General features: G+C 40.4%; 2 protein-coding genes across 3 annotated transcripts in view; one reads left to right on the top strand and one right to left on the bottom strand.

The window, feature by feature from the left end:
• Positions 1-13,246, top strand: part of pds5b (PDS5 cohesin associated factor B) — a 464,227-nt gene that overhangs the window by 39,385 nt on the left and 411,596 nt on the right. The gene's annotated exons all lie outside the window — the stretch shown is intronic.
• Positions 1-13,246, bottom strand: part of LOC104959389 (canalicular multispecific organic anion transporter 2-like) — a 71,741-nt gene that overhangs the window by 9,579 nt on the left and 48,916 nt on the right. Inside the window, exons 4-7 of the mRNA XM_010787275.1 lie at positions 10,172-10,309; positions 6,119-6,244; positions 5,778-5,839; positions 3,592-3,723 (exon numbers count right to left, since the gene is read on the bottom strand). Coding sequence (XP_010785577.1) covers positions 3,592-3,723; positions 5,778-5,839; positions 6,119-6,244; positions 10,172-10,309 — 458 coding nt within the window. The remainder of the gene's footprint in view (positions 1-3,591; positions 3,724-5,777; positions 5,840-6,118; positions 6,245-10,171; positions 10,310-13,246) is intronic.

The following is a 13,246-nucleotide window of genomic DNA, read 5'->3' as shown; positions in this document are numbered from 1 at the left end:
CCATGACATGGCCATTTCTACTGATCATAATTCCATTGTTGAGGTCAACTAGAATGGATTTACATTGTTCAATGTTCCAAACTCACATTGGTTTCTCATACAGCATCTCTGTATAGTATGTGTATTCACTCTCTGTCCTAAACGGCTTGTTGGAGCTCCTGCCCCCCCCCTCCCTATGAGCCCACTGTGCTCTGATTGGTCAGCTCGCCCACTCTGTTCTGATGAGTCCACCACCGTTAAAGCAGAACATCAGTGATTATGTGTTACAATAGGCGCTTTCACACCGGAGTACTTTTCCCAGGAATAGTTCCGATAGTTCCTGGGATTTTGCGTTCACACCAAAAAGATTTGGAACTAGAACTTAGTTATTTTCAGTCCCTGCTAGAGAGGTGGTACTTTCCTGGGGAGGAAAANGGAGTGAACAGCTATTCGTCTGCATCAAATATTCAAAGAATGGCCGCTGTATTCTGGCGAGATGACTACTTCAATCTTCCTTCCTCACAACTCATCAGCAGCTGATGAGTTGTGAGGAAGGAAGATTGAAGTAGTCATCTCGCCAGAATACAGCGGCCATTCTTTGAATATTTGATGCAGACGAATAGCTGTTCACTCCAGTGGAACAAACTGGATTGGAGTCCAGTCGCTCATCTGGAATAGGCTGTAATTTAAAGTCGTTGCCGCCGAATGTCCTTAAGATCCTCATTTCCTTCCAAGAAGAACTTCAACCTTCAGCCAGCTGGGCCCTGCCCTCCGTGGTCGCACCGTGCACACACACACAATATGTTTATGCACTTACGCACACTTGAGCACACACACTCAAGATACTTGAATTTCCGGGCAGTAATTGAAAACAACAATCTGCTCCAAAAGGGCGGTCTGGGATAGCGAGTGGGTAAACAGATTAGCAACTATCTTGGACCTACAGTACTTTGCATTCCTCTTTAGGAAAAATATATACTTTTTTTCAACTATTTCATGAAGCAATTAAAGGTTTCAAATGTATGTCCAGTGAATCATGACCATTGACTTTTGATATTGATCCATCCTTTGTCGAAGAGTAGGATGTCCAACAAGCCGTTTAGGACAGAGAGTGAATACACATACTATACAGAGATGCTGTATGAGAAACCAATGTGAGTTTGGAACATTGAACAATGTAAATCCATTCTAGTTGACCTCAACAATGGAATTATGATCAGTAGAAATTGCCATGACATGGGACCTTTAAATATTTCACTAACTATTAATCGTTTTTTCAAACATATTTGCAGATTGTGTTTCCTATTGATGCATTCATCGATGTAGAGCTGAAGTCCTGTTATCATGACTAAGCAACTCACTTGGTTCTCAAGTATGTAACCAAACAGGCTTGTAATGTGGAATAAAATATTGCCCATACTAGAACAATTATTTGTTCTGCAGCATGTTTTACAGAGATGGGAGACAGATTTAATATAGCATTTTAATCAGATGGAAAAACATAAAAATAAAAATATCCATCAACCATGAGCTCAATAATTAAACAGATCATGCAAAACCTGGAACCGCTTTCTTCAACCTTAAAGGCAAAATAATCCCTTTTAATAAAACCTGGTCTCCTTTTCCTCTTAACACCAGCTGAGCCAGACTATCCCCAAAATCCAGAAGTCCCCAATATTGTAACAATGTAAAATGAACAATGTAAAATGATAAAATAGCACAAAACACTTTCTTCTGTCCTCTTATTGACTCTTTTCTTTCCTTTTTATCTTTTTGAATTCATGTGTGTTGTTTTTTTCTGTTCTTATGTGTAAGTACTACTTGTTTGTTGTGAATAGTTTTGTTTTGTAAATACTTTTGTTATCAACTCCATTGTGAAAAATATGTTTTTAAAGAGACAGTGGTATTGGTTTCATAAATGAGATGTAGCTATGTTATTGTTAGAGTTTCAATGACATTCTCATGGTTTCACTTGTGCAAAAAAGGGTGAACATATTGTACAACAGCACTTTTTAAACTTTTCACACAGGAAATAAGAACTCCCTTGCAGTTTGTGTAAAACCACATTATTTAAGTTACATTTAGGATCTTTATATACACTCAAGTAACCTGGTTGGTGTCTGATTCCTGCATTAAAACAAAATACCATGTAACACAAGTGAATAATCCTGGAGAAACCAGATATCTTGTGTAAGTCTTAAAGAATTCTATATTCCTTATTTTTGTAAAAATAAAAATAAATAATGTACCCTACTGTAATAAAAGTGTGTGATCGAAGACTAATACGTCATATTCTTCTGTGCTATAGACCTCCAAAAGACAGCTGTAAACCACACCGTTTCCTTGTTACCATGGGAAGAACTCATCCAATGTACTATTTCCTCCTGTTACGGGAGCTACTGTTTTAGGTAATTAACTTTTTAATCAAACTATGAAATCTGTTTTATCTGTTTTTTAGAGATTTATATTTCAAGTAGAAACAAATGACCATAGAAAGTGAAAGTATATTATGGCAGGAATGCAGATAGGTGAAAGGGAACATAGCTGTGTCCAAGATAGTTAAATACAACTAAAACTGAAATAAATACATTTCATTTTTTTAAAACCAAATGACAGCTCTCGAAAGTCATGACTTACAATTGGACAGCCTTGGTTAAAAAAAAATGTGAATGGATAAATGTGATTATTGCGTCACATTGTATTTTTAAACTAGGCAGATCTTTCTTCTTAAACCTGATCTCTCTCTCTTTAGACTACCGTAATTTTCGGACTATAAGGCGAACCTGAATATAAGCCGCAGCAGCTAAATTGAATGATGTGTACATATATAAGCCGCACTGGACTATAAGCCGCAGGTGTTTTAATGTTTAATTACCATATGTAAGGGTTCGTGCACAGAGGGGATTGTCGGGAAAGAGATGGCTGTTTGAGGAAGCTCCCATTTATTAACATTTCAACAAACAAGTTGCATATTTGCATAACGTATTCAAGTGTTACCATTTGGTGCAATAGTAGCTACAGAACATGTACTGTGCTGTGTAAACTGTACTGTATCACATAGCGTTTCAGACACACAAACTTTTCAACTTTCAAACTTTAACGGTGCGCTCCCAGCGCACGTACCGGCAGTGATCTACAGCAGTGGTTTTCATCCAGTGGTACGGGGACAAACTGTCTCGCTCTCGTAATGTCTGTCTGTCTTGCTCTCGTTCTGTCTCTCGTACCACTCTCGGTTCCACTTTTACTTTTGCGCGCTACCTGTCTCACTCTTTTCCGGCCTCCAGCTTTTCCTGCTGGAGCCCGCCGCTTAAAGGTGGGGGGCGCGGACCGGCCATAGAGCCCATAGAGTTAAAGGTGGTGGACTGTAACCTGTAAAATCCATAGATTTAGGAGGTCCCCTAGTGGCCGTTAGCTGTAAAAATCCATAGATTAGCCGCACCGTTATATAAGCCGCAGCGTCGAAAAATGGGAAAAAAGGCGCGGCTTATAGTCCGAAAATTACGGTACTGTCTCTTTGGCATTAAACATATTGTATGTTCAATACACTGACAGTAAAGTAAAGCTGTTTTTATCAAATATTAACTTCTTCTTCTCTTCCCTTTTAAAACATACCTCTTGGCTTTTGTCAGCTCCTCCTCCCACTGGTTGAGGAGTTTGGGCACCGTCACCTTGGAGCTGTCGCGCTTGTTCAGAGACCACAGGTCTTTGGTCTCCAGAGGCATTTTGTAGCCCTTTATAGCCATACTAGAGAGAGAGAGACAGAGAGAGCCATGTTAGCAAAGTACAGACTGAGCATTCACAACATGGTGATAGGAACAGGCAGGTATAAGAAAACATGGCCGCCAAAAAAGGAGCAGCTCTGCCATCAGTGTGGCAGAACTGCTGTGGAGACAGACCAGCACTACCTTACACAATGCCCAAAATGTAAACCTGTCTATCATTTTTTTGTAAATCAGAAGTGTCTTTGTTTAAATCATACCACAACCCTGCATCGAATGTATATAAATGTATATATATATTACCAGTTTTATCCAGCAGAATAATTAATAATTGCCTATATGATTTCTGTTCAGTTTTTGTCACTTTAAGGGTTTAAAAAATAGGACTGGTGTTAGGGGATGCTGTAGTTGAATTTGCTCAAATTCGAAAAACATTGATACAGTAGATGGCTGGTACAATGATTTTCATTATGTTTGGATGATTGTTTTAAATGGCATTATTTGTACAATGCTTTGGCAAGGATGTATGTCCTCATGGCCATGCCAATAAAGCTTTTTAATTGAATTGAAGTGAGAGAGCCGTTTAATTGAATCTGGAACATTCAACACTTCAACAATCACAATTATATGTGAAGGACACAGTATAGGCTTGTTAGTCTCCACCTGTCTCTCTGCCTTTGAACGATTTTCAGGGTGTTTTCTTATGTACCTTGTTGTGTGTTTCATTACATGAGCAACATGTCATTCTAAAACAAAAATCTAAGATACTGACTCAGTTGGAATTCTCCCCACAAAGAACCTTAATTGAGTTTCCTGGATTTGCTAATCATTATTATGTACTGGTGGATCAGATTTCACCGGAAATTGCCCTGATGCATTTTCCGGTAAGAGGAGAGACTGGCTTACAGAAAAAACAGAAAGAAGATGCTGCACTTCAGTAAGATGAAAGAAGCAACATCTCTTTTGTTGTTGGAATCAAAAATAATTAGTCAGTTATCATCAGTTGGTGTGAGACAAACCAACGTCCCTTGTTAACAGTAATTATCAACTTTGAGCAAATACATATTATATATTTTTATAATAAAATAATTGCCTGATATCCATTTTATATTGGTCTGCAGAGATCACCTTTGTTTTTCTTGAAAGCTTCTGGACCAAAAGTACATTTACTAGATTACGTTTAAATGTATTATTACTGAATAGAGCTTGAAGCGACACAATTCACAATGCAACCTCTATTAAAAGTAGCTGCGCTGCAAAACCAGCTTCTAACAGCTAACGTCACTAGTTCTTCTCGTATCATTTTAACTTTAAATTGTTGTTCACAATAATGCATCATCACCATAGATCTCTGCATGGACCTGGGTCTTGGGCTGGATAACATATTTACCCTTTAAATCCCCCCTGACTACAGCCCTTCAAAAATAATTACATGATCCCAGACTAACAGCCAGCAAAATAAGCGCTAACAAATGTAACTACCTCCTACTGATGTTTAAATGTAGATTGTACACAGTAAGAAACACCTTACTGATTTAGCTTAACAAGGCTACCTAGCCAGCTAACTATGCTAGGTTGCTAGCTTGTATTATTGATCAGCACTAAAGTGACAAAAACAGCTAGCTAGATCATTCGGAGATAAGCGATTTTGATTTCAAAGATGTCCCTTAGAGAAATACAGAATTCTGTGAACATCAAACTGACCAAAAACAAACAACATGACAGACATTTTCTTTGCTTACGATAAAAGGAGCTAGAAAACATTGCTAACATGTAGGCCTACTCTACTTCGAGAAATAATCCAAGTTAGCAACCTAGCCTCGCTAATTTAGCCACTAGGTTGGTAGCATAGTTTAGCTAAATAAAAGGAGTAGTAGGTTACTTTGTGTGAGTAGTGTGTTAAGTGCAGCAGCAGCCTTTAGTTGTTTGTTTTATAGTGACTTGAAGTAACTTGACTTAATTGAAAGTTACATTTTAAACTTAAATGTAAAAATACAATATATTATTAATCCCAATATGTACAACACATGATGTGTCTATGGGTGAGGCATTGGGAGGCAGACACCAGTGTGAACCCACCTTGTGAACCACCAGAACGTCATGGTGGAGAGAAAACCTGCTGTGGCTTCAGGGCAGGGATTCTGAAAAAAATAGGAAAATGTGCAGAAAAACAAGTCATGGGTAAACAAGGATACAGTTGACATACTTCTATGAGCAGCCAGCAACAAGCGTGTTCTCTGTGTGTGAATAAGTGTGTGACCTTCTTTAACAAGTAAACAGTGGCCCTGAGGCACACACTCAGACTTCAAGCCACTCAGGACCGTGAACATACAAGCTGGAATTGAAGATGTCCTTGCATGTAACATACATACATGCTCCATGGGCTCTGAGTGGACACTTCAGAAGGATGCATAACTCACTGGGTCTGTGACAACATTGGAGAAGAGAGGAGGTTTCTCATTGAAGCAGCAGAGGATCAGCTCACAGACCACAAAGGCGAAGTAGAAGTAGAACGTAGTGAATCGCAGCTTGTCCTTGACTTCGCTCTGAAATGTAAAATAAAGACACAAAGAGATGAGATGATAGCAAATATGAAATTAAAGGAAAGATCATGTGAGGCTGTGCTAGGACAAACCACTGCTTTGAGCAAAATGTCAGTTGCTAACATTCTCACAAAAACCACACTAACATGCCAATTTGAACTAAATGCGAGGTACAGCTAATATTGATTAAACTGTTCTGTGGGTATTCAGTCAAAAGTGAGCCTTCTTTCCAAGTTTTGGATGGACAATGTTGACCTGATGCTGGCACTAAATTAAAAGTTAAAAAAGATAAGATAAGATGTTTTGATAAACCCTATGAGGAAATTGATATTCCCAACATTCTTCAAAATATTTCATTCAAAACCGCAGTTGCAACATCATTATTGCGCCAGACGATCACCACAAGCACAAGACAAGTTCTTTCTCAAGGAACCATCAAAGCCTGTACAAAATGTGATGGCAGTCCACCTTGACATATGTAAGTCTGGATCTAACTGGTGGACCAGCCTACAGGCCCACAATGCCAATCGTAGAGCGCAAGTCAGACAAAAAAAGGCATTAAGAATGAAAAAATTGCATAATAGGGCCTCTTTCAGCTAAATTATTAGCATGCTAACCTTCTCACAATGGCAATGTAAGTGCTGATGTTTAGCAGATGTAATTCCAGCGCTTTAGTTTAGCCTGCTAATATGCTAACATCTAATCTGAAAAGCCACAAACCTAATTTTACAGGTATTTGATCATAAATTAAAGAGTTAGACAGACCATTTTGACCTGGTTGTCCTGTAGCAAACGCTACCTACCATTAGAATTCCTGAGACTTTTAACTTGCATCCATTGATTTGAGTTCACACAATATTCCCAAGACAGAAAGACCCAAAGGGAAGCCACAAACTTTTTCTCCAAACAGCTAAATCAGACGAACATGATTATAAATAGGTGGCCTAGTTAGACAGTGTAAAATCACCGAATCATATTTGTTCATGGGCTAATTTTCTGGATCAACGTGAATATAGCATAGGTCTGCTGTAGCCTGGGCTGACCTGGAACACATGGCTGCGTGGTTTACCGCCTGTCTGCCTCGCACTCTGACCCACTGAGCGCTCCAGGCTCTGCTTACACCTCTGTCCTGGGTTGGTGTTACTTTGAAAGCAGCCACACTAAGTAAAGACTTTTAAATATGAATGAAATGTATTTATTATGGTTGAAAGTGTTTTTTATCATAAAGGAAGTGGAAAAGAATACCATCCATCATGTGGCACAAAAGGAATTCAGTGACAGCAATTGAACACACCTTTTTGTACTGAGACATTCAGGCTGGACAAGTGGAGTCTACTCTTAACTGATATAAAAGATTTTCTGCCCACACACACAGGATATTATTTTTTCATAAACAAATATCTTACAGTAACCCATGGTATTAGCGTCAGTGTGTGGTGCATTCATGAGGCTGACTTGCATTTCTTAATACACTTCTGATCTAATGGATATTTATTTCACACTTTTTACTGTTATGTTGATGCTAAAACAATTGCAGGTGGCCTTTTCCATAAATCAGATTATCTCGCACACAGAAACATGAATATGAACCAATGTGCACATCTTAATCGGTTCTTACTCTGAATATTGAGCGTAATCCAATTATAACGTGCAAGTTAACACAGCCAGAAACATTTCCATAATACAGATGATCAAGAATGCCAAAAAGAGCTTAGATCTAACAGAAATTCACCTCAATTTCCTATTTTCATGAGACAGACAGTGTCCAAACTTTTAAGAGTATGCTGAAGACTTTCCTTTTGAAAATATTACCCCATGTTTGTCTTCCTGAATCCAACATTTTATATACAATAACCATTACACATTCTAAAGCTATGTTATATGACTTTAAGTGTCAAGTACTTAAATAATTTGTAATTCCAATTTTAGATTAAATATGTTTTTCCCACTTCATTAAAGCAAACAATTACAACTTATATTGACTTACAACAAGCGTGTGATATGTTATATCTGCTATGTTGTGTAGGAGAGAATACATAAAGATTATAATCTGTTAATTGTTTATTGAGCCTGATGAGCTGGTGGCAGCTTGTATGGAAGCCTCTTCCACAAGTGTGTGAATGTGTGTGTGAATGAATGCACTGAAAACCAACAACGTTTAAATGTATTATATCAAGTTATTTGAATAAGTAATAGTAAATGTAACCTACATTTTATTTAGACTTAAAGGTCCCTCATGCTTTTCCGGTTATTACCCGTCCCCTTGTGTGTTATGTAGCTTTTTCTACATGTAAACGGTCTGCAGAGTCACAAACCCTCAAAGTACACCCTATAGCGAGAAAAACTCTAACACAGAAAAGACCTGTCTATGCTGCCCCAGAACGCCTCGTTTGAAATTCCTTTTTCCATTTTTTTCTTCCTGGTACCAAGTGACGTAACGACGACCAAATGGACCAATTGTTCCAAATGGACCAATCCGTGGAGCTCCTCATACACACTCAGCCATATCTTTTCTCAGCCACGCTACTCCGCGGATTTCTCATCCTGAACTCAGCCTGAGCACACACAAACTCACAGCTCGCTGTGTCGCAGACCCCATGCAGCAACCAGGAAACGACACCAGTAATCCAGCTCACACTGTCCGCTCCTCGCAGCAGCGAGCCCTGCAACGTCCCGCCAACACGGCACCCAGACCCCACGCAGCATTCTCATCTGTTTGTCATTACTGGTGTCATTTTCTGGTTGCTAACAAACGCCATTGTAACACATAATCACTGATGTTCCGCTGTAACGGTGGTGGGCTCATAGTGGGCGAGCTGACCAATCAGAGCACAGTGGGCTCATAGGGAGGGGGTGGGATAGGAGCTCCAACAAGCCGTGTAGGACAGAGAGTGAATACACATACTATACAGAGATGCTGTATGAGAAACCAATGTGAGTTTGGAACATTGAACAATGTAAATCTATTCTAATAGACCTCAACAATGGAATTATGATCAGTAGAAATGGCCATGACATGGGACCTTTAATGTTATTGCTTTCAACTAACCTAATACAATTATGTTTAATTTGTTGACATAATACATTGATTAAGTTTAACCTAATATTTAAACTTCTTATAATTGCTTTCAACTCACCTAATTATGTGTCATTTGTTGACATAATACAATTTAAGTCAACATTTCATTTTTTTCAGTGTGGGTGAAGGCTGGCTTGAGTTGTATTGTGTTGAGTGGTTGCTAAAGCTAGAGAGAAGCTATATTAATGCAGTCAATTTACAGCGCTATAACAGATTATAACTCATTATGCAGCATTATAGAAAGTGGTACTGAAATGTTTAATAGGTCACTGATTAGAGGAGTGTTTTATTTCCAGCAGTTCGGAGCTTTACAGTTCTGCCAAAATGCCCAACACCTAGCCAAGTAATTACCTGGATCAATGGTTTGCAACAAAATAATGTTTTGGCGCTGCTTCTGAATTATATTTGAAATGTTGTTGTTGTTGTTGTTGTTGTACCCCTGTCTTGTCTTGTCGCCTGTGGGATTTGTCTGTAGTGTGCTGCAGCTAACAGCCTTAGAGGTGAGATAAGTATGGTAGGAACAACAGGCATACTATTCCCTCTGCGCTTAGTGATGCCCTGGGCTGACCCCTCTCCAAACATCCACTCACTGTAAGCTCCTGAGACAACGTGGAGGGGGAGGGGAGAGACAGAGCTGACAGATGAAGTAGTCTCAAACGTCAAGAGCACTGAGGAGGCAGAGGAGGAAGGAAATGGAAGAGAACCACCAGAGCAAAGACAAGATAATTGGGGATGGGGAAGAGGATGATGGACGTGAACTAAATACAATTATGTGATATTTGTTGACATAATGCGTTTCATAAAAAATATTTTTTTTCAGTGTGTAAAAGACATTTGAGAGCCGTTCTCACCTGGCTGGAGGCCTGGAGGATCTTGGAGCGGAAAGGCACGATGGCACATAGCACACACAGGAACCAGAAGATGAAGAGGACCCCTGAGGACTGGACCCCGCGTAACCTCTCAAACTGGATCAGAAACGTGGCCAACAGCTGAGAGAGGAGGGCGGGGGGGGGGTATTACACGGAGAGAGGAATGGATGGGCAGAGGCAGAATGTTAGATTAGCCAGGGTTTAATCACTGAGGGCATGTAAGGTGAACCGCAGTCTGACTGGGTCAGCCTTTCATGCTTCATCGCTCTCAGGAGAACTGCGGACAAGCTTCACTCAAGTATACAGCTCTGGGTAAATGCTTTCAGCCTGCTACTGATGGCCAGGTAGGACATAGGGGCACCAAAAAACAATATAACTGACAGGAAGTGATGACAACAGGGCTCGACATTAAGGACTGCCCGATGGCCCGGGGCCATCTAGTATTTAGCTCGGGCAATGAAGCCTCACCTGCTGGTTTCCCGATCGGGCAATCTATTATGCCAGTATCATGCAGCTCGCGGATCCAGTAATGAGTGACCCGACAGTAAAACTAAACATATCTATAACTAGTTTAGGTAGTTTGAGAGGTAATTAAAATAGCTACGTGTGATATTCTAACCTGAAGTGTGTGTTTTGTCCGCTTACCGCTGCATGTGATCATGCAGAGCTGAGTTTCGACTCGTCAGCAGCAGCTGATCTCTCTCTCCCGCCAGATTAGACTTTACTCGCGTTTATGTCCATATCAGATCCAGCTAGTTCTAGCTAATGATAGGACTACCTGCTTATTAAAAGACACCTAAACAATAAGTGTCGCTATGCAACTGGATGAGGCCACAAAGTATAGGAGTTTTTTTTTTTTTTTACTATCACTTAGATCGATCCGATTTTGATCTTACTTACCCTTTTTTGATTTACTTTAGTAACCGAAAGATCTGACTCTAAGAGTCCAAAAGGTCATTTGGACTACGGACTACGTCTCTTTCAGGGATCACAGTAGTTACTCAACGACGCTGATTCGGTGTTCTTGGAATAACAAAATTCATAAACTACAGACCGAGACAAAAAACTTGGAACTGGAGCAAGAGAGTACGAGACGAGGTCACAAACCGAACAACAATACCTAACACACGAACGCTGTCTAGAGAAAGATGTGTAAGGGCTCGACCGCCGTCCCTTGTGTGTCCGGCGGTAGATGAAACAGTAGGGCGACCAACGAGCGTACTGGTACCAGCTCCTACTACAGATTGTTTTTTTGTCGTTACCCCCCCCACTGCACACCGAGGGAGAGCAAAATATTCAAATTACGAAAATTTGTTTAAAGTATTAAAAGATTATGTCTCGGTGTCACTATACCATATTAGTTCGAGTTGAACGTATTCGCACTATATAACTTGACCCTCTTAATGACTACGACTAATAATGGACACGTTCGAATAAGCAAGTCGTGGATTATAAATCAGATTTATATTAATTTTTTCATGTAAAGTTTACGTCGTACGCAGTTTTCGTGGGACTATCAGAGATTACGGTTCAAAGGGTTTAGAGCTATTATGATAGGGTTAATTCGATCCCCACGGGTTATTCAGCTAGACGCTAGCTGCCAAGCTAGCGTTTTCACACACGTGACACCCCATCTAGCGTACCGTAAATTTTTTGTTTTTTGTAGGAGAGATAATACCGTAACGGTGAACAGGGAGCCGGATGCTTACGCACCCCGGAAGTGGAGCGCCTCGATCGGAGTAGACCTTCGCGTGTCAAAGGGCGGCGACGCTTACCAAGGCCGGGGACGTCAAGAGTGATCGGTGGGGGGCATGGGGGCAGCTGCAGAACGTCGTGTCATCCCCGGAGTACTGAAACGCACCCCGGGTGTCTAACCGGTCCAATCTGGACTAGTAAAACTGAAATTTCATCGAAGGTTCGACTTTTAACACACCCGTGGGGGACGGATGTCATGATGTATGGATGCAGTATCAAGTCTGTCATGATTTGTTTGTAGCATTTTCTGTAAACTTACAGTGACGTTATTTTATTTTTATTTTTTCCAGAAGGAACTAAATAGACCTAGAGTGGTGGTTAAACCTTAAGTTTATATTGTCAGTAAATTTACTAGGAATTGCGGTGTAAGATTTAGCTATCGTAAATAATAGAGAGACCAAAATCATGGGAAGTAAAAAGCGAGGGTACATCAATAACAAAACGTCTGCCTGGTAAATGAAGAGGTCGAACGGTACTGTAATTCCTAAAACCACTCTACCGGGGACACCGGCAGATCGTTAATGTCTACCCGGGACTCGGGTTATTCTCTAACGGGACTTTTTACGCACGCCTGCTTTACTGCGATGCTTCGCAAAACCCCCGCCGGAGGGGGCTCTTGTAAAATGTAGAGTCTACGACAGACGCACGAAAGAGAAGCTGACCTTAATATTCTACTTGGTGGTATACATATAACGAGTTAAAGTTAACATAAGAAGTAAAGTAACACACAAACAAGAACAAAAGAGCGGACGTAGGGACGTATCGAATTCTTTATATTCAACGACCAAGTTCATGTGAAAGGTGGCCTACTTCCCGTTATACGGCGAAAGAGGTATACATTTTTTTCATCTTTTGTAATGTAGTGCAACGTTGCGGTTTTGTTTGTAATAACATGTGAAATACCGGGACAATTTTTACAAACATCATACAATAGATGAGATATTCACCAGCAAGCTTCTGCTTACGGAGGAGTAGGCCTTCGACGTGGCTCGTCGTCTTAGCCTCTCCTGGCTCGCGTAGGACGCTGTTCAGTAATCGTTATTACCGGCTGCAGTCTCAAGGGCAATCGGCCGTTTAAGATTTAGAGAAGACAAGTTTTATTAAGAGGGAATCACGTTATGGCGAAGTCAACGCGGTAGAATACACTGTCTGTTCTTCGTCTACACTGTCTGTTCTTATCAGTCTAAGATTACAGATTGTGCCTTACGACCTGTATCTCTCACAGGTCCATAGTCTCGCAACTACCGCCAACTAGACGACCATTACGAGGCAGCCAAAGGCCACCCCGTACATTTGTTTACG

The sequence above is a fragment of the Notothenia coriiceps genome, unplaced genomic scaffold (genome assembly GCF_000735185.1).
Source record: "Notothenia coriiceps isolate Sejong01 unplaced genomic scaffold, NC01 NC01_scaffold00030215, whole genome shotgun sequence".
Classification (NCBI taxonomy): Eukaryota; Metazoa; Chordata; class Actinopteri; order Perciformes; family Nototheniidae; genus Notothenia; species Notothenia coriiceps.
The sequence above is the reverse complement of the archived record's forward strand: the minus strand, read 5'-3'. Positions and strand labels throughout refer to the sequence as shown.